Raw genomic sequence first — 19,494 nt, 5'->3', positions numbered from 1 at the left:
GGAAAAAGCATTGTTCCTATCCTTACAATAAGAAAAAAACTGAATAAGCTTCAAATTAACAACTTTTCTTGTACCTATCAGAGAACTAATATTGCAGGCAAATAACTAACTTGAAGCAAGAAAAAGACAAAGGCTTGCAGGAAGAAACAGGCTTCAAGCATTTGTTTACCTGAGACAGATGCTGCCAAATCCCATAAAAGCTGGTAAGAAGATTCAACCAGAAATGTTTAAAGAATTGCTAAAGCCAAGTGTGGGCTAGCATGAGAGTGTGAAGTCCCAGGGGGCTGCAGACATAGGATGGTTCATACCCTCCTGTAGGTTTTACCTCTGGGAACACCAGGTGCTCATAGGGAAGATCAGAGAGAATCTTAAGAAAATGCCCTGTAAGGTGCTAGCTGGGGAAGGAGAATAGCAGCCATTGTCCACTGCCCAAATGTCACCTTGAACATCTCCTTTATCACCTCTACCCAACACAGCCTTAATCTGCAGCAGGAAGAGGATCAAAACTGTACCCTGAGAGTATTGGTAGAAATTGACTGTAGCCAGAAAAGAAGAATAGGGAGGAAAAGAAGCTTCCCCATTGGGGGAGGGGCAAGAATATTTGGTAGCGACAGCACTACAGCTGGAGAAGAGGCAGAAACACTTGAGACCCAGTGTCTGTCTAAGACTGAGGCTTTATGAGAACATGAGAGGTCAACCCTCTCCCATCTACTATCACCACACTAACAAGAGTTGCAGTGTAATACAGTTGAGAGAGCTACAATGTACAGAATTTCTGGGGATCAGAAATGAAGACCCTAACTCTCACATCAAAGGCCTAGGAAAAGGAAAGTCTTGTTCATCTTTGAGCATAAAAAATATTTTTTTAGTATCTATTGTCATATACAATATGTTCACCTTTCAACAAAAAAAATTATACAGCATACAAAAAGGCAAGAAAAAGCATAGCCTGGAAAGATAAAGCAATCATCAGAACCAGAATAAAACATATCAGACAGGGAGTTTTAAGTTACTGTGATTAAGTAACTTATTTAAGACTCCAATGGGAAAAGCAAACAAAATGCACAGATAGAAAATTGTAGTAAAGAGAAAGAAATGGTAAGAAAATCAAATGAAATGTTAGAAATCAAAAACTTAGCAATATATATGAAGACTATCTTTGCAGGCTTATCAGTAGACTTGACATAGTCGAGGAAAGAATCAGTGAGGTTGAATATACATCAATAAAATTTACCCAAACTGAAACAGAAGGAGAAAAAAGATTGGGGAAAAAAAAATAGAACACGATACCAAAGAGCTGTGGGACAATACCAGAAAGTCCAACGTATACATAATTTAGAATCTCAGAAGGAGAAAAAAGAGAGAATGGTTAGAAAAAATATTCAAGAGATAATGGCTGAGAATTTTCTAAATTAGTGGCAAATACCAGACCTAAGATTCAAGAAGCATAGAGAACTCCAAGAAAAATTTAAAACTGAAACAAAACAAATAAAATAACCAAACAAAACCACTAAGACATACCAAAGATAAAATCGTTAAGGAAGCCAAAGGAAAAAAATACATGACCTATAGAGGAATAAGTATAACAATTATAGCAGACTTCTTACAAGAAACTGTAAAATAGAATGATATCTTCAATGTGTTGAGAGGGGAAAAAATGTCAATCCAGAATTCTATATCCAGAAAAAAATGTCCTTAAGTATAGAAACAATAAACACTTTCTCAGACAAACAAAAAAAAATGTAAGGACCTACCTTCAAGCAGCACACCCACCTTACAAGAAATGTTAAAAGACCTTCTTCAGGGTAGGAAAAAAATGACATATGTTAGAATATTAGATCTGTACCAAGAGATGAAGAGTATTAGAAATGGAATAAATGAAGGGCTTGTAAGATCATTTTTGTCTCATTTCAATTGCTCTAAAAAATAACTGGCCATTTAAAGCAACAACATAACAATGAATTGTGTGTTTATAGCATGTGTAAAATACATGAGAACAATGGCACCTGAGAGGGAGAGAAAAATTGAGAATATACTGTTACAAAAGTTTTCGAACTACATGTGTAATAGGATATTATTACTTGAAGGTACATTCAGATTTTTAAAAATTTTATTGTAAACACTAGGGCAACCATTAAAAAGGTGTTTACATGTTGAATTAAACCCTGAGAAGGCAGAGAAGGTAAAAAGAAAGAAATAACAAGTGAAACAAACAAAAAGCAGCTAGTAAAATGGCAGATTTTAATCCAATCATATCAATAATCTTTAATGTGAACAGTCTAAACACACAAGTTAAAAAGACATAAATTGGGGTACCTGGGTGACTCAGTTGGTTAAGTGTTCAACTTTTGATTTTGGCTAGGTCATGATCTCACAGTTCATGGGATCAAGCCTGCATCAGATTCCACGCTGCTTGGAAATCTCTCTTCTCACTCTCTGCCCCTCCCCCTGCTCACACATGTTCTCTCACTCTCAAAGTAAATAAATATTTTTTTAAAAAAACAAAAATGATCAAAATTGACTAAAAAAACCCCCAAGATTCAAATTTATTCAGTCTATGAGAGACCCACTTTAAATAAAAAGTCATATGTAGATTAAAAATAAAAGGATGGAGACAGATATATCAGGCAAACATTAACAAAGTATTTATATTAATTTTGAACAAAGTAGATGTCACAACAGGGGCTATTATCAGAGATAAAGAGGATGTTACATTATGAAGAAGTCAATTCTCCAAGAAAATATAATAATTGTAAAATGTGTATGTACCCAACAACAAGCTTCAAAACACATGTGGCAAAATGTGTAGACCTTAAAGGAGAAATAGACAAATCTACAATTTTAGATGGAGACTTTCAACCCATTCTCTCAAAAACTGATAGAAGTAGGTAGAAAATCAGCAGGGATATAGATGACCAGAATACCACCATCAACCAACTTTTCCCATTTGACATTTGTAGATAAGCAAAATACACATTCTTCTCAAGTGCAGAGAATATTCTCAGCCATAAAAAACCTTAGCAATTAAAAAGAATAGAAAATATATGAAGTATATTCTCAAATTATATGAAATTAATAATAATAGATAATAATATCAATAATAGCACGATATCTAGTAAATGCCCAAATATTTGGAAATTAAGCAACACTTGTCTAAATAATGCACAGGTCAAAAAGTAAAAGAAAAGAAAAATACAACATACCAAAAATTTGTAGGATTCAGTTAAAGCATCTTTAGAAGGAAATTTATAGCATTTAAATGCTCATATTAGAAAAGAACAATAGAAAGATCAGAATTCAGTAACCTATTCTTCCACCCTAAGACATTAAAGGGGATCAAATTAAGTTGAAAGCAAGCAGATGAAAAAAAGTAATAAGGAAATAATACAGAGCAGAAATCAATGACATTGAAAACAGAAAACCAAAAGCTGATTGTTTGATAAAGTCATAAAATTAATAAGTCTCTGTTCTAGCTGCCTCCCCCAAAGAGAAAGACACAATTTACCAATATCAGGAATGAACTGATCCTATAGGCCTTAAAGTATAATAAGGAAATACTACAAACAAGTCCATATTCATAAATTCATCAGCTTAGATAACATGGACCAATTCCTTATAAAGCCCAAACCATTAAGACTCACTCAAGAATAAGTGCTTAACCTGAATAGTTTTATATCTATTAAAGAAATTGAATTTCTAGTTTAAAAACTTCCAAAAAGAGGGGCACCTGGGTAGCTCAATCAGTTGAGAGACCAACTCTTGATTTAGCTCAGCTCATGATCCCAGGGTCATGAGATCGAGCCCTGCATCAGGCTCCATGTTGGGCATGGAGTCTTCTTGGGATTCTCTCTCTCCCTCTGCCCCCTCCTCCACTTGTGCTCACTCACTCTCACTCTCTCTCCCTCAAATTAAAAAAATTTTAAAACTTAAAAAAAAAAAAAAAAACAACTTCCAAAAAGAAAACCCAAGTGATTTCACGAGTGAATTCCACAAAACATGTAAGGAAGAAATGATGTCAATTATACACAACAGCTACCAGAATACAGAAAGGAGGGGAATATTTCCCAGCTCATTATATGAAATCAGCATTACCCTAAGACTCAAACTAAATTGTATATTGCAAGAAAAGAAAACTATAAACCAAGATATGTCATAAATATAAAGTCAAAAATTCTCAGGAAAATATTAGCAAACTGAATCTAGCAATATATAAAAAGGATAATACATGAATTGGGACTTATCCCAGATCCTAGGAATACAAGAATTACAAGAATACAAGAAGGATGGTTCAAATTTAAAAATCAATCAATATAATTCACCATGGCAACAGCTATATCTACCTACCTACCTATGTACCTACGTACCTACCTACCTACCTATCTATCTCAATAGGAGCAAAACCAAAATTTAACATCCTTTCTTGATAAAACTCTCAGAAAATTAAGAATAGAAAGGAACTTCCTTAAACTTTATATAGGGAATCTATGAAAAACCTTCCACTAACACCATATGTAAAGGTAAGATACTGACTGCTTCTTCCCATAGTTTAAGAATAAGGCAAGGATGTTCATTCTCACTATACCTATTCAACATCATACTGGAAGTCACAGCCAGTGAAATAAGCTAAGAAAAATATCTTAAAAGCATACAGATTTGAAAGGAAAAAGATGATTGCCTTTATTTGAAGACAACAAGGCTGTCAATGTAGATAATTACAAAGATATACAAAAACATTCCTGAAACTAGTATGTAAGTTTTAAAAGACCAATATAGAAACCATATTCTTATCTTTTGACACTGATAATTGGAATGTGATATTAAAAAACAATACCATTTACATTACTTACACCAAAAAAAGGTGAAGTACTTAGGTATAAGCTTCATGAAAGATGTGGAAATGATGCTGAAAACTATACTGATAAAATACATTAAAGAAAACATTCATATATTGAGAAATAAAATGTGTTCAGGGTTTGGAAGCATCAATATTATTAAGATGTCATTTCTCCCCAGGTTGATCTTATAGATTTAACGCAATCTCAATCAAAATCACAGTAAGCTTTTTATAGATAATGACAAGCCAATTCTGCAATTTATATGGAGAGGCAAAGGACTCAGAATAGCCAAAAGAATACTGAAAACAAAAAAAAGTTGGAGGACTCACACTATAGGATTTTAAGACTTACTATAAAGCTATAATAATCAAGACAGTGTTGTATTAGCTAACAGATAATGTGCATAAAGCAATGGAACAGAATAGAGAATTCATATATGGACCCACAGAAACACAGCCAACTGATTTTGCACAAAGGTGCCAGGACAGAGCAATGGGCATAGTAGTATTTTCAAAAATGGATACTGAAACAACTGGACATGCATATGCAAAAATAAAACAAAGCAAAAAACCTCTGTATATATTCCACACCTTGGAGAAAATTTAACTAAAGATAGATTGTAAACTTGACTATAAAATGTAAAACCGTAAAATGTCCAAAAGAAAACACAGCAGAAAGTTTTAACGACGTGGGGTTTGGCAATGAGTTTTTAGATACAATGCTAAAAGAAAACAAAATTGATGAATTGGACTTTATTAAAACTCAAATCTTTGCTCTGCCAAAGATATACTTAAGAAAATGAAAAGACAAGGCACAGTCTGGGAAAAAATATTTACGAATCACATATCTGAGAAAAACTTGTATCCAGAATTGATAACATCTTAAAACTCAACAATAACAAAAGAAACAACCCATTTTTTTAAATGGGCAAAAGATGTGAACAGTTATTTCACTAAGAAGATATTAATGGCAAATAAGTATTGAAAGACGCTCAACATCATTTGTTACCAAGGAAATGTAAATGAAAACCATGATGTGATAGCACTATATACTTATTATAACTGCTAAGTTAAAAAAAAAAAGAAAACAAAAAACCTGTCAGTACCAAATTCTGGTAAGAAGGCAGAATAATCGGAATTCTCCTTCACTGTAGTTGAGGGTAGACAATAGTACAACCATATTGGAACACAATTTGGTCATCTTATAAAGTATATGCTCACATGACCCAGACATCCCACTTGTGGGCATTTCAACCCCAAATGAATTGAAACACACATGAATGTTTATCACAAATTTTATTGGAAGTCATCCCAAACTGGAAACAACCAAGATAAACTTCAGTGGGGTAATGGGTAAATTAACTTGAGATCCATACAATGGACACTCAGCAAAAGAAAGAAAAAAGGAAAAAAAAAAAAAAAAAAGAATGGGCCATTGATCCACACACAATAACCTAGATAAGTCTTAAATGCATTCTGTAAGTGAAAGAAATCAGACCCCAAAGGCCACATGTGGTATGATTACACCTTTATAAAATTTTGGAAAAGGCACATCTGTGGGGATAGACAATGGGTCACTGGTTGCCAGGGGTTGGGGGAATGGGGAAAGGTTTTCTACAAAGTGGCCACATCAGGGAGCTTTTAGGGCAGTGGAATGCTCTATGTGGCACCAGGGTGGTAAACATACGTGAATCTATGCATTTGTCAAGTCCCATAAAACTGCACTACAAAGAATGAATTTTACTGTATGCACATTGAAAAAAAATTGACCAAGATGTCAAGGAGATCCCAATAGGAAATACGGAAAATAAATATTTGCTGAGTAGCAACTTTTAAAGAGTGTCAAAGAGTAGAAAAAACAAATAGCAATAAATGTAGTGTAGAGACTTCAAAACAGTTGGTGTATAAACTTTTCACTCTTCTCTGCTATGATGAATGCTGTGTTAATGTAAGCTCCTGAAGAGCAAGGCCTGGGTTTGTCTCCCTCTGTAGGCCTAAGGGTTACAGTACACTGTTTCTCAAAGGAAGAATATTCAGACCACCCTTTTTGAAAGAAAAATTTCTCATAGGTTGTCAGCTTATAATGTTGACATCTTTTATCCTCTTGTTTTAAGAATATGTATAAATATAAAATATATAATTTTTATGCTTACAATTCTTATGCAGCTATGAAATGGTAACAGCAAACTATAACCCCAGTTAAGCTCAATCTAATAACAACATTAAGGGGCGCCTGGGTGGCTCAGTTGGTTGAGCATCCTACTTCGGCTCAGGTCATGATCTTGCCATCCGTGAGTTTGAGCCCCGCGTCGGGCTCTGTGCTGACAGCTCAGAGCCTGGAGCCTATTTCAGATTCTGTGTCTCCCTCTCTCTCTGACCCTCCCCCATTCATGCTCTGTCTCTCTCTGTCTCAAAAGTAAATAAACATTAATAACAACATTAAATTGGTGAAACCAAATCACTGCTCACAATGTGGTTGGGTCTTTTGAGGTGCGCAGGCTGCACTGTTGTTGAGACTATTCAATGTTCCACCTACTATTTTCTCCTCACTTACACAAACCTCCTTTTTTATAACATAGCTTAATGTCATGTAAGATGGCTTGAAGAGATTGGGAACATGGTAACAACCATTATAATTACTACTAGACCCTGTTACAATCATTCTATTCCCACCTGTACCTAGTCTGTGCTAAATAAAATTTCATGTAAGTTGAACTTGATCCTTGTCCTCTGAGGAGACTGAGTGTGAAAATAACACAGTGATGCAGATGGACATAATCTGTCTATGTTTGAGGAGAAAAGAATCTATTGGCAATTATGAGGGAAGACTCAGCTATCTTTGTCCCGACGCTTTGTCTGCTTTAGAAGATTCTGACAGGAGAAAGATGCCAACACCACCTTCAGGTGGGATTTCAAAATTTTGCACCATTATACTGATCTATTTTGAACTATTTGGAATTGCCTAAGGTTACAATAAGGCTTTTTACTGTGCTTTCAAGACTGAAAAAAAAAAAAACCCTTATAGATGGTGATAATAACATAACTTGTCAATTTAAATAGAAATCTATAAAAAGCGGCGCCCTGGTGGCTCAGTTGGTTAAGCATCCAACTCTTGATTTAGGCTCAGGTCATAGCCTCACGGTTCCTGAGTTTGAGCCCCACATTGGGCTCCACACTGACAGTGCAGAGCCTGCTTGGGATTCTCTCTCTCTCTCTCTCTCTCTCTCTCTCTCTCTCTCTCTCTCTCCTCTCTCTTTCTCTCTCCCTTTCTCTCCCTCACCCATTTGCATGTGGGTGTGTGTGCTTTTTTCTCTCTCTCAAAACAAATAAACTTAAAAAAAAGAAGCCTAAAAAAATATTGTTTGATACCTGGTTCTGGTGATAATCTGTGATTTGGAGACATTCATGTCATAACAATGGATAGTCAAGTGTGCACTGGACTAATTTTTGATATATTTCATATGAAAGTAAAACATACTTTCGAATTTTTACAATGCTGCTGCCAGCTTTTGCTCAAGTCTGTAAGATAGCAAGTTGGGGGCTGCACTAAGGCCGTGTGAGAGAAAGACGATGACTGCATATTTTTCTGTAGTGCTCATTGTGACTCCTGGTTCGACAACTCAACAGACAAGACAGTCAAAGATTCCCCTGCTCCCTTCATTTGCTGCATGTGCCTCCAATACCACACTTGAGAAACAGCCACAAGGAAATGGATACACGTGTGGATGATGGAACCAAGTCCTGGCAGCCACACTTACCAGCTATATTGTCCTTGGGAATATCACCAGCCTCTCTGTGCTTTCATCACCTCATCAGTAAAGTAATGTAAGAGTGATGAGGTTCAAATGAGGAGATGTAGGTAATGTCCTGAGAGAAAAGCTCGATGCCAGGACATACCCTATAAATGTAGCTATTATCATTGTCATACTTAACACATTGGGTTGGAATCACCCATTTCCTCTTTTTGCTTTAAACTCAATGGTTCCATGAGGTCTTGGAGGGCAGGGACCACAATATCTTCCTCTCTGTATCAACAGCTTTGGTCACACAATACTCCATCCAGGTATCTGAACTGAAGAGAAGGAATAGAATTGGAAACAAGGAGACTGTGACCAAGCAAAGAGACAAAATGAGTAACTTTTGCTTTGGAGTGGAAGATAGTAATACCTGTGTGACACTTCAGGGTCAGCCTCTGTCCCCAACATATTTTCATCTCAATGCATTTAACAAATGATTCCCCGCAGTGCCTTCGGGTGGCCTAATGACAGTGATTCCACACCTACAGTTTGTTTTCTCTGCTGTGAAATAGACCTGAATGCTAATAAGTGAATCAATTTTTAAAAAGCCGTATCCTAAGGTGTTGGAAATATTTTGGTCTGGGTGTTGGATATGTATTATATATCTATAATCTTACAATTTGCACCTTATATATACGTACACATACAGATATATGTTTATGTGTGTTACGTATATATAATACGTTAAAACAAAATTTTAAAAAGGCCTTTGCCCATCAATTGCAATTCCACCTGACACATGTTTATAGATCACCACTGCTACCCTGAATATCCTTTCCTTGGTACTTCCTGACCTACTGATCTCAAAGGCATCCTGTGTATACACAGCATATAAAAATGGGAAATCTCCTGTTACTCACTTTGAATGGGCAAGCCCTCTAGGCTTCAAAACACTGAGGCTTTTTGTTAAAGAGCACCCAAAATTAATGTTCATGTAATCTATCCACCAGAGGGAGCCAACACAGCCAGAATAATAATATACTGACCTTAGCAAAACCACCAATCAAGTGTTTCAGACAAGGACTGCAGAGTTCCAACACCTGCAAGTCTCAATTTCTTAGTTCCTAGGAAGGCATGTGAAATTTTACTGAAGTCATATTTCATTGATGGTTTTATTTTTCTCCTCAAAAGTAGACATTTAATAATAAGAGGCAACTGACTTTGGAGACATTAACACTAATAAATGCCTACTAAGAATAAGGATGTGAGTATCAAGATAGCTCATCTTTGAAAAACACTTTACAAATTATGAAGGATTTTCAGGTGAAGAAGTGAGTTTTAGCAATTTTTCTTCTTAATACAGGAATTTAATTTCTAAATGCAGTTGTGCCTGTTGGAGATGAAAAAGCAGTTTCCATTGCCTTGATGTAGGGTTACCATTAGCATATATGCAAATTAGAAAAAGGCATGCCTGTGAGGTCTAGGGCCTGGTTCTACCAACAGAGCATGGGATGGATTTCAGGCCCCACATACCCTACCAAACAGCTCTGTACTGAAATAAGTACACAAGCATATTTGCAGTCCCCAAATCTGGGCAGTGGTCCCCCAGGGGATGCTTTGATAAGGACCATTCATTGATAAGGACTATAATATTTTCTTAATATCATGTAAAATGCAGTTCTAAGGCAACTGGGCACCTGCCTCCTTCCAATCAGAATGCTGACCTTGAGTTCTTCCTGTAGAGAAGTTCTGGATCCGCTACTGAGGCACAGAAATGAACATTTCCATCCTGTTCTTCTCTGCCTTCAATCCACCCTGCTGGAAAGATCTTGCTCGTGTTTTCCAAATTGCCTTTTTCTTTATAATTTCCATTTCTTGATCATTCCTCATCTCCTTATTTTTGTAGCCACGACTTTTTCTCATTGGTTGAAAATTTTTGTAGAAGGAAACTGAAACCAGGCATTCACTTGAACATCTAACATATGATCATTTCTTAGTCCTTACCTTATTTGACCTGACAACACCTCTTAACTCTGTTGATCACTCTGTTCTTAGAAAACAGTTTCTTCAGGGGCAGCTGGGTGGCTCAGTCAGTTGAGCATCTGACTTTGGCTCAGGTCATGATCCCACAGTTTGTGGGTTTGAGTCCTGCATCGGGCTCTATGCTGACAGCTTGCTCAGAGCCTGGAGCCTGCTTTGGATTCTGTGTCTCCTTATCTCTCTGCCCCTCTCCCACTCGTGCTCTGTCTCTGTCTCTCAAAAATAAATAAATGTAAAAAAAAATTAAAAAAACAAAACAAAACACTTTCTTCATTTGGCTTCCAGGACACAGCTTTTTGGATTCTCCTTCTTACATGCTCACTGCTCTTTCTCAGCCCTGGCACTGATTCTTCTCATATTCCTGATTTCTAAGGGTTGACATGCATGAACTATTCTCTCCTCTGCTCTGTCTACACCATTGCCTGAGAGATCTCAGCTCACCTATGGCTTTATATACCATCTATCATGAAAAATTCGCAAGTGTAATTCTCCCCCAGCCTCTACCCTGAACTCCAGACACATATTCCTACTCAACATCTCTATTTAGATGTTTAAAGGCATCTCAAATTGACTGCCCCAAAGAAAACGCTTAAATTCCCCCCCCCACCATGTGTTCCTCTCACAGTCTTTCTCCCTTTCTCCCCAAAATGATATCTTCTTTTTTGGTTGCTTATGCCAAAAACCTTGGAGTGATCCTTGGCTCATGCCTTTCTCTCACTCCCCACATCAGCAAATGCTATTGGTTTCAAGTTTGAAATTTGCCGAGTTGGACTATTTCATTACAACCTCCACAGCTATTGCTGAAGTCTAAATCAGCACCACCTCTTGGACTGGATTATTGGAATAGTCTTCTAATTCACTTCCCTGATTCTGCCTTTCCTCCCCTCTCCACTCTCCAACCAGAGCCAACATTCTTTACTACAGTCAGAGTGATTCTAAGTGAACTTAAGTGAGATCACGTCTCTCCTCTGCATAATGTGTCCCACCTCACAGAGTGAAACTCAAGAAACTTGAAGACTCTACATGGTCAATGAACCTTGGGTCAGTGATCCCAAGGTTCTACATGGACAGCCCCCTGCTGTATTTCTGGATATTGCTCAAGCCTCACTGTCCTTTGTGCACCTTCTTTGAACATGTCAAACCTGCTCCCACCTCTAGATCTTTGTACTTGCTGCTCTGTCTGTCTGTCAGGATTGCTCTTCCTTCAGAGTCCTTATCCTTGCTCCCTCAACTCCATTAGTGTCTGCTCAAATGTCATCATAACAGATAGGTCTTCTCTGACACATTATATTAAATAACACCACCTTCCCATCACTCTCTAACTCCCTTACCCTGCATTATTTTCTTTCCTAGCACATTCTAACACTTCTCTCCATTGTATGGATGTGTATTTGGGTATTTGCATATACATATAGTATATATATTTGTATATGTGTATGTATATGTAAGTGTGTGTGTGTTTGATCATTGTCTTTCTCCCTATCAAGAATGTAAGCTCTATGATAGAAAGTATTTTGTTTCATTCGTTGTTATATTTCCCAGTGTCTAGGAAAATGGCTAGCACATAGCAGATGTTCAATAAATATTTTTTAAATGAATGTAGAATAAATCCAGACATTTTATATACTAAAAGTTATATACAATATATGAAATAAAATGTGTTAAAATTTGCCTTAAATTTTCCTGTGTTGCCCAAGCAGGATTGGGCATCTTGAAAGGCATTTAAAGAGACACAGTATTTACCCTTGAAGCCAATGAAGCCACATAATGTTTGCTGGTGGAGTGAAATGTTCCATCTTTATGCTCCATGACTCTCTAAAGATAATTGGGCAAAGCAAGAGCTACTCACTAACATTACTTAACCCTTTTTGGCCTTGTGTTGAATCACAAAGCATTACATATATTACATGTTTATTTCTTTTTACCAATTGCTATCAAATTCTATTACTAAACAGGATTTGCATACATGTTATATGCTCACCTAAATGAATGTATTAAGAATGTCATGATATGTTATTGCAGATGCTGAAGAATACAGGCTGATGTCTTATGAGGGAATATCCATCAGTGAAGTCACAAATTGTTTCTATTTATCACTCAATTGCCAAAGCTAATTGTTTACGTAAAAACTCCTTGATGTGAGTTGTTAGCATATTAAAGTATATTTAATGAAGTTGAGTATATGACCTAAATGACATATAGTTTAAATATACTTGTGATAAACAAAACATAAATTCATTTACAACAGGGTATAATTAATGAAAATTTTTTACTTAAAAAACCCCCCACACTATACTTTAAAAAAATGGGGCACCTGGGTGGCTTAGTCGAGTAAGCATCTGACTCGATCTCAGCTCAGGTCTTGATCCCAGGGTCACGATTTCAAGCCCCATAATGGGCCCCATGCTAGGTGTGGAACCTACTTAAAAAAAACAAACACCCACACTCATACCTAACCTGGTTTATAGTAACCTAAAGAAGAACACAAATCTAAAATTTCCTAATATTTCCTTTCTTACATATTTTAGTATTTGATCTTTATCTTTGAAATGAACATGTAGAGGTAAAAATACAATATGAATCAGATAGAATGAATCAGATGTTTAAAGGCTTATGTAAAATAGAGGCCACATAACAGAGTGGTTGGAGTGTGGGCTTTGGACCTGGACTGCCTGGGTATGAATCCTGGCTCTGCTACTTCCTGGCTGTGGGTCTTGGGCAAACTATCTTGTCCATGTGATTCTGCTTCCTTATAGGGTTGTTGTGAGGAATAATGAGATGGTTACTGGTAAAACAGACTATCACTGAGTATAATCACTCAATAAACACTAGCTATTATTATCAGCTCTATATAATGAAAGTAAAGTTCTGCCATCACATCCCCCTCTGTAGCTAATAGGCTGAATTAATCCAATTTGCACTAATTTGTCAAAAATATCCAAATAGTCTCATCTGAAATTACTCCTAAAGAAAGAGAACCTTTTATACAGCAGAGGAATGCTTAGCACCTTCTTTAAAGATGCCAGTTTCTCTCCAGGAATCTACTGATTACATGCACTTCAGATGGCGTAATTGGTACTCAGAGCCCTTAGAGATGTTTCCTGGGTTATTGCTTTTAAAAAGCTCTGTGGAAGCCAATAGTAAATACTAGCTTCCAATGTGTTTCACCCTTGATATTGATATTTTGAGATCATGACAAAGGCAGTGAGAATCCTGATTAGTTTATGAATTGTCTTCATTTTACACTTTCTTCAGCTCTGCTATCCCCAGCCAGCACCAGTACCCACTAATGTGCGCGCACACACACACACACACACACACACACACACACACACACACACATCTCACAGTCCCCACTTAAAAGTTGAGACGATGATTTGTTATGTATCCTTATTCGCTTTAGTGCTTGTGCTTTTGAATCCTCTTTTATGGTGGACTGTATTATAATAAAGATTGGTGCCCTTATCTTAACCTTTCTCACCGTATTAATTCTGTGAGATGTGGTAGATATGACACAAGGTCTATTCTAGCCCTATTAATTCTATGACAAATTGTAGACTACTCTTACATTGAATTTGAAACTGTAAATAAAGTATGTTATGATTTAGGGTACTTAACTCAATTCTTTCATTCACATTATGGAGGGACAGGCAAACCCTGCATAATTTTTTTCCTAATCTTTCTTAATCTTTATTTTTTAAGTTGAGGTGAAATTCACATAATAAGCAATTAACCGTTATAAAGTATACAATTCAGTAGCATTTAGTATATTCCCAATGTGGTTCAATCACCACCTGTCTCTACTTTCAAACTTTCCATTATCCCAGAAAAATACCCCATACTCATTAAATAATCTCTCCACATTCTCTCCTTCCCCCCATCCCCTGTTTTCTGCCTCTATGGACTTTCCCATTCTGGATATAGCATATAAAAGTGATCATACAATATATGTGACTCTTTGTGTCTAGTTTCTTTCACTTAACATGTTTTCAAAATTCATTTAAGTTGTAGCCTACATCAGCACTTTGGTATTGCTTATTGATTAACAATATCTCATCATATTTGTATATCACAATATGTTTATCATTCATCCACTGATGGGCATTTGGATTGCTTCCACCTTTTTGCTTCTGTGAATAATGAATGCTGCTACAAACATTCATCTACCAATTTCTATGTGACTATATGCTTTCATTACTTTTGGATATATACTCTAGGAGTGGAATTTCTGAGTTTCATATGATAACTCTATGTTTAATTTTTTGAGGAACTGCCAAAATATTTTCCGCAATGGCTGCATCATTGTACATTCCCATCAGCCATGGATGGGATTATTTCTCCATGTCCTTGCCATTATGTTCCACTTTTGTTATTTTTTTTATTAATGCCATCCTAGTAGGTATGAGACTGTATCTCATTGTGGTTTTGATTTGCATTTTCATAATGACCATAATATTTAACATCTTTTCATGTATTTATTTGCCACTTACATCTCTTCTTTGGAGAAATATCTGTTCATGTTCTTTGGCCATTTTTTAAATTGGGTTGTATTTTTGTTGTTGAATTGTAAGAGTTATTTATATATTCTGGAAATTAAAGTTTTACCAAATATGTGATTTGCAAGTATTTTATCCCATCTGTAGATAGCCTTTTCACATTCTTGATAATGTCCTTTGATGTACACACTTTCGACATTTTCATGAAGTCCAAGTTATTTTTTCTTTTGTTGCTCATGTTTTTGGTGTCAAATTTAGGAGTCCATTGGGGCAACTGGGTGGCTCAGTCGATTAAGTGTCTGACTTTGGGTTAAGGCATGATCTCATGGTTCACGAGTTCTAGCCCCACATCGAGCTCTGTGCTGACAGCTCAGAGCTTGGAGCCTGCTTCAGGTTCTGTGTCTCCCCCTCTCTCTGCCCCTCCCCTGCTCACACTCTATCTCTCAAAAAATAATAAATTTTTTTAAATGTTAAAAAATTAATTAAAAATTTAGGAGTCCATTGTCAAATTCATGTAAATCCTCAAATTCATATGGAACTTCAAAGGACCCCAAATAATCAAAGTATTATTTAAAAGGGAAAACAAAGGGGCGCCTGGGTGGCGCAGTCGGTTAAGCGTCCGACTTCAGCCAGGTCACGATCTCGCGGTCCGTGAGTTCGAGCCCCGCGTCAGGCTCTGGGCTGATGGCTCGGAGCCTGGAGCCTGTTTCCGATTCTGTGTCTCCCTCTCTCTCTGCCCCTCCCCCGTTCATGCTCTGTCTCTGTCCCAAAAAAAAAAATAAATAAACGTTGAAAAAAAATTAAAAAAATAAAATAAAAGGGAAAACAAAGTTGGAGTACTCATACTTCCTGATTCCAAAGCTTGCCACAAAACTATGGCAATCAAAGCAGTGTGGTGCTGACATAAGGACAGACATATAGTCCCATGTAATAGAATTGAGATTCCAAAACTAAACCCCAACATCTAGACCAACTGATTTTTGACAAGGATGCCAAGACCATTCAATGAGGGAAAAAATATTCTCTTCAACAAATGGTGTTAGAACAGCTAATATCCAAATGCAAAGAAATGAAGCTGCACCCCTACCCTACTCCACATGCAAAAATTAACTCAAAATGAATCAGTGACTTAAATATGGAAGCTAAAACAATAAAACTATTAGGAGAAAAAAAGGGGAAAATATTCACCATGGATAATTTCAATCCACGGATAATTCTCTACTCCAGGTAAAAGTGAACATCTCCATTATAACTTTTGCCCAAAGACTATGGAGACAGTAGTAATGCTGACTGACTTGAGTTTTCTCTCTTTTCATTCCCCCATCCATTAGGATTTATACTTCATAATAAGTGTCCTTTTTTAAGGTAATCAGAAAGGCAAAGAATCGTGCACTTAGGCTAATTCTGGCAAAAAGTACCACTGGCCATGAGTAATAAAAATAAAACCCCCATACACAATTAAACCAAACATACCCTTTGGTTTCTAAATTCTTTTGCCACATTGATTACTTCTCTTTCATCCCCTCCCTTACCCAATAATTTTATCAGGAGTAGTTAACACAGTGGTTAAGAGCACAGATCTACACCCAGAGGGTTTCCATTCCCAGCTTTACCACACATTTCACTGCTTGTCTTTTATTTAATATCTTCCCATGCCTCAGCTCCCTCATCTTTTAAATGGGAATAGTATTAGCATCTACCTCATGGTTGTTGCCTAGCACAGGGTATTACTTAAGTGTGTGCTATTATTTCTAGGACTGACAGAGGAAGGATCAGGCAAGAGAGGTATTTCTGTGCTTCCTAAAGTACTGGTCCATGATTATATACAGAGTTGCTAGAAAAAGCAGCTCATATGGTGGCCATGAACGTGTGCCTTGTAGACCTTCAAGTACAGGGAGTGTAATTGACTAAGGCCCCAGCTGCTGTGCTCTGAAATCCATCACCACGTTTGCACAGAGGCCTCACTTCCCACCAGCTGCTCCCACCCAGTAGCCAAGAGCTGCAGGAATGCCAAGGGAGGCCATTCCTGGGAGGCACAGGACTGCTCTTATGGTCAGCTTTGGCCAGAGTACTCTTTGACAACCCTGTTGAAACTTCCTTAGTGTCAAAGATAAACTAGACCTTCCCTCCTGCTTTGTCCTCACTGGGTTGGTCTTGCATCACAGTCTGATGGATCTCCTGGTCTTTTCTTTGCTCCCTCCCTATTTTTTCTCACCTTTTTAATCTCATCTAAGAGTCCAATTCTTAAAGGACTTGGACTAACACAGTCTGACATTCAAAACACTCTTAGATATGACCTTAACCTATATTCTACCTTATCTCCTACTTCTTAGCTATGAATGTCTTCCACTCTGGGTCCCTCTATGTGCCTACTGCTTTCCCATCTCTGGGCCTTTGTACATGCTCCTTCACTGAGAAAGCATTTTTGCCTACTAGACCCCACTTGTCATTGATCAGGCATCTCAAATGTCACTTTCTCTAAGCCTTTCTAAGATCTGCCAACCAGACACACTCTTCCCTTCCTCTAAACCTCCAGAACTCTTGCCTTTGAGCTGTTTTATAAGCTTATTGACAGCAATAACCATCTGTTACTTTGAACCCTCCAAAGTCCCCAGCTTGTACAAAATAGGCACTCAATATTTGTAGACTGTAATTAGAAAATTGGGGAGGAATTCTATTCTAGTGAACTTAATTTTTTAACATTCAGGATTTCTAGCAGTTTATATCCATTTTGCTTGATATAGCAACAATGAACTCAGGTGGATAAAAAAAAATCCTATGTATCAAAGCACTTAAGGCAGAACATATTATGTAGCAACTCAATTTTGATATCTGCTTAAAATTCTTCATTAAATTTGGTTGATTTTTTTTTTTCCTCTGAAAGTGATAATGAGAAACTCTAAAATAGTTTTGGGCTTGTCTATGTATCTGACAATATAGGTGACCAAGAAAAATAGTTGTAAAAACATGCTTCCTCCTCAGGGGCACTGGGGTGGCTCAGTTGGTTAAGCATCTGACTTCAGCTCAGGTCATGATCTCACAGTTCATGAGTTCAAACCCCATGTCAGGCCCTGTGCTGACAGCTCAGAGCCTGGAGCCTGCTTCAGATTCTATGTCTCCCTCTCTCTGTCCCTCCCCTGCTCATGCTCTGTCTCTCTCTCAAAAATAAATAAACATTAAGAGGAAAAAAAAAAAAGAATGCTTCCTCCTCTAACAAAGGGCCCTTGGCTTAAGGGCTGGCAAGGCCATCATGCCCTCCCTTGGGCTCCTCCAGAAATAGAGAAGGGAGATCTGTCATTTTAATAAACTTTCCTAGGGTGAGGTATAGACATAGTAATATGAGAGGGCACTGATGAGCTCACTATGTAGCAAATACTACTTCCTCACATATGTCTGATCATTTGTGGTCATTATTGTGGTTGACATTTATCAAGTGCATGGCATCCACTTTTAATCCTTAACAAAAGATTTATCATCATGTAGGACAGGAAATTGAGGCTCTGTGACCAAGTCATGCTGCTAGGTCACTAACCAAAATCCTTGACAAGTTTATTGTAGGTGTCCCAAAAATATGCCAATCACATAAAATTCAATTTCTTCTCCCAATTTCATTCCAGTGCTTTTTGGACAACGTTCATAGACAATGCAGCTCAAGCAAACTGTCAATGGACTAAAGGCAAGGTTTGGCATTTAGCCAGGGTAGAGCAGTAATGCCAGCTCAACAGCTTCAGGTAAAGGGTTATAGCTCTTTAACTTGGGTCTCCAACTATTTCCGGTTAGGAACACAACACCCAGGTAAGAACCTCTCAGGTGGAAAGCAGGAAGAAGGTGGCTAGTGCAAGGATCAGATAGTACCTGCTTGGACACTCATTTATTAATGATTTAACAAGGGTGATCACATGGGAGAACAGTCGTTTTTCCCTGCCCTCATTTATCTCACTAACAGGCCTGAGCAGTGAGCAGGATGGAGGGGTCCAGCAAAGAGGAAGAGGAGGATGGCACATTCACCAACATTTCCCTTACAGATGACATAGGTAAGGAAGAAAGCACTTGATGAATTCTGAAATATAAAATTCGGCGACTGTTCAGTTTTTAAAAAATATAACTTACTTTTATTTTAATGGTGAAACATGCTCATTATAGAAAACTTGGAAAATATAGTTACAAAATAAAACAAAAAACTTTTGTGTAAGAGCTATTTTTCTTTTCCTTTTAAATTAAGTGATTATTTAGAAAGTTTCTGTGGTTGTATTACATCTTCGTTTAAAATAAATCAACAAATAAAAATAAATAATGTTTATTTCCTAAAAGCCCAGGAAATATAACCTCAATGTTGTTCATAGAACAACTTATGATATTATTACCATATTTTGTTCAATTATAGTCA

The 19,494-nt window shown here is 37.1% G+C and overlaps 1 protein-coding gene and 1 long non-coding RNA gene across 3 annotated transcripts in view; one reads left to right on the top strand and one right to left on the bottom strand.

Annotated features, from left to right (window-relative positions):
- LOC113601427 (uncharacterized) overlaps nt 1-19,494 on the bottom strand; it is an 87,467-nt gene that overhangs the window by 33,657 nt on the left and 34,316 nt on the right. The window lies entirely within an intron of this gene.
- SCOC (short coiled-coil protein) overlaps nt 18,989-19,494 on the top strand; it is a 44,377-nt gene continuing 43,871 nt past the window's right edge. Inside the window, exon 1 of one of the 2 annotated variants that reach the window (XM_053216941.1) lies at nt 18,989-19,141. In XM_053216941.1, the coding sequence (XP_053072916.1) occupies nt 19,072-19,141 (70 nt within the window). In that variant the 5' untranslated portion in view covers nt 18,989-19,071. The remainder of the gene's footprint in view (nt 19,142-19,494) is intronic. The other variant, XM_015073614.3, reaches the window with a different exon arrangement.

This window comes from Acinonyx jubatus, chromosome B1 (assembly GCF_027475565.1).
Source record: "Acinonyx jubatus isolate Ajub_Pintada_27869175 chromosome B1, VMU_Ajub_asm_v1.0, whole genome shotgun sequence".
NCBI classification, from domain to species: Eukaryota; Metazoa; Chordata; class Mammalia; order Carnivora; family Felidae; genus Acinonyx; species Acinonyx jubatus.
Note: the sequence above shows the minus strand (reverse complement) of the source record. Positions and strands in the feature narration are given on the sequence as shown.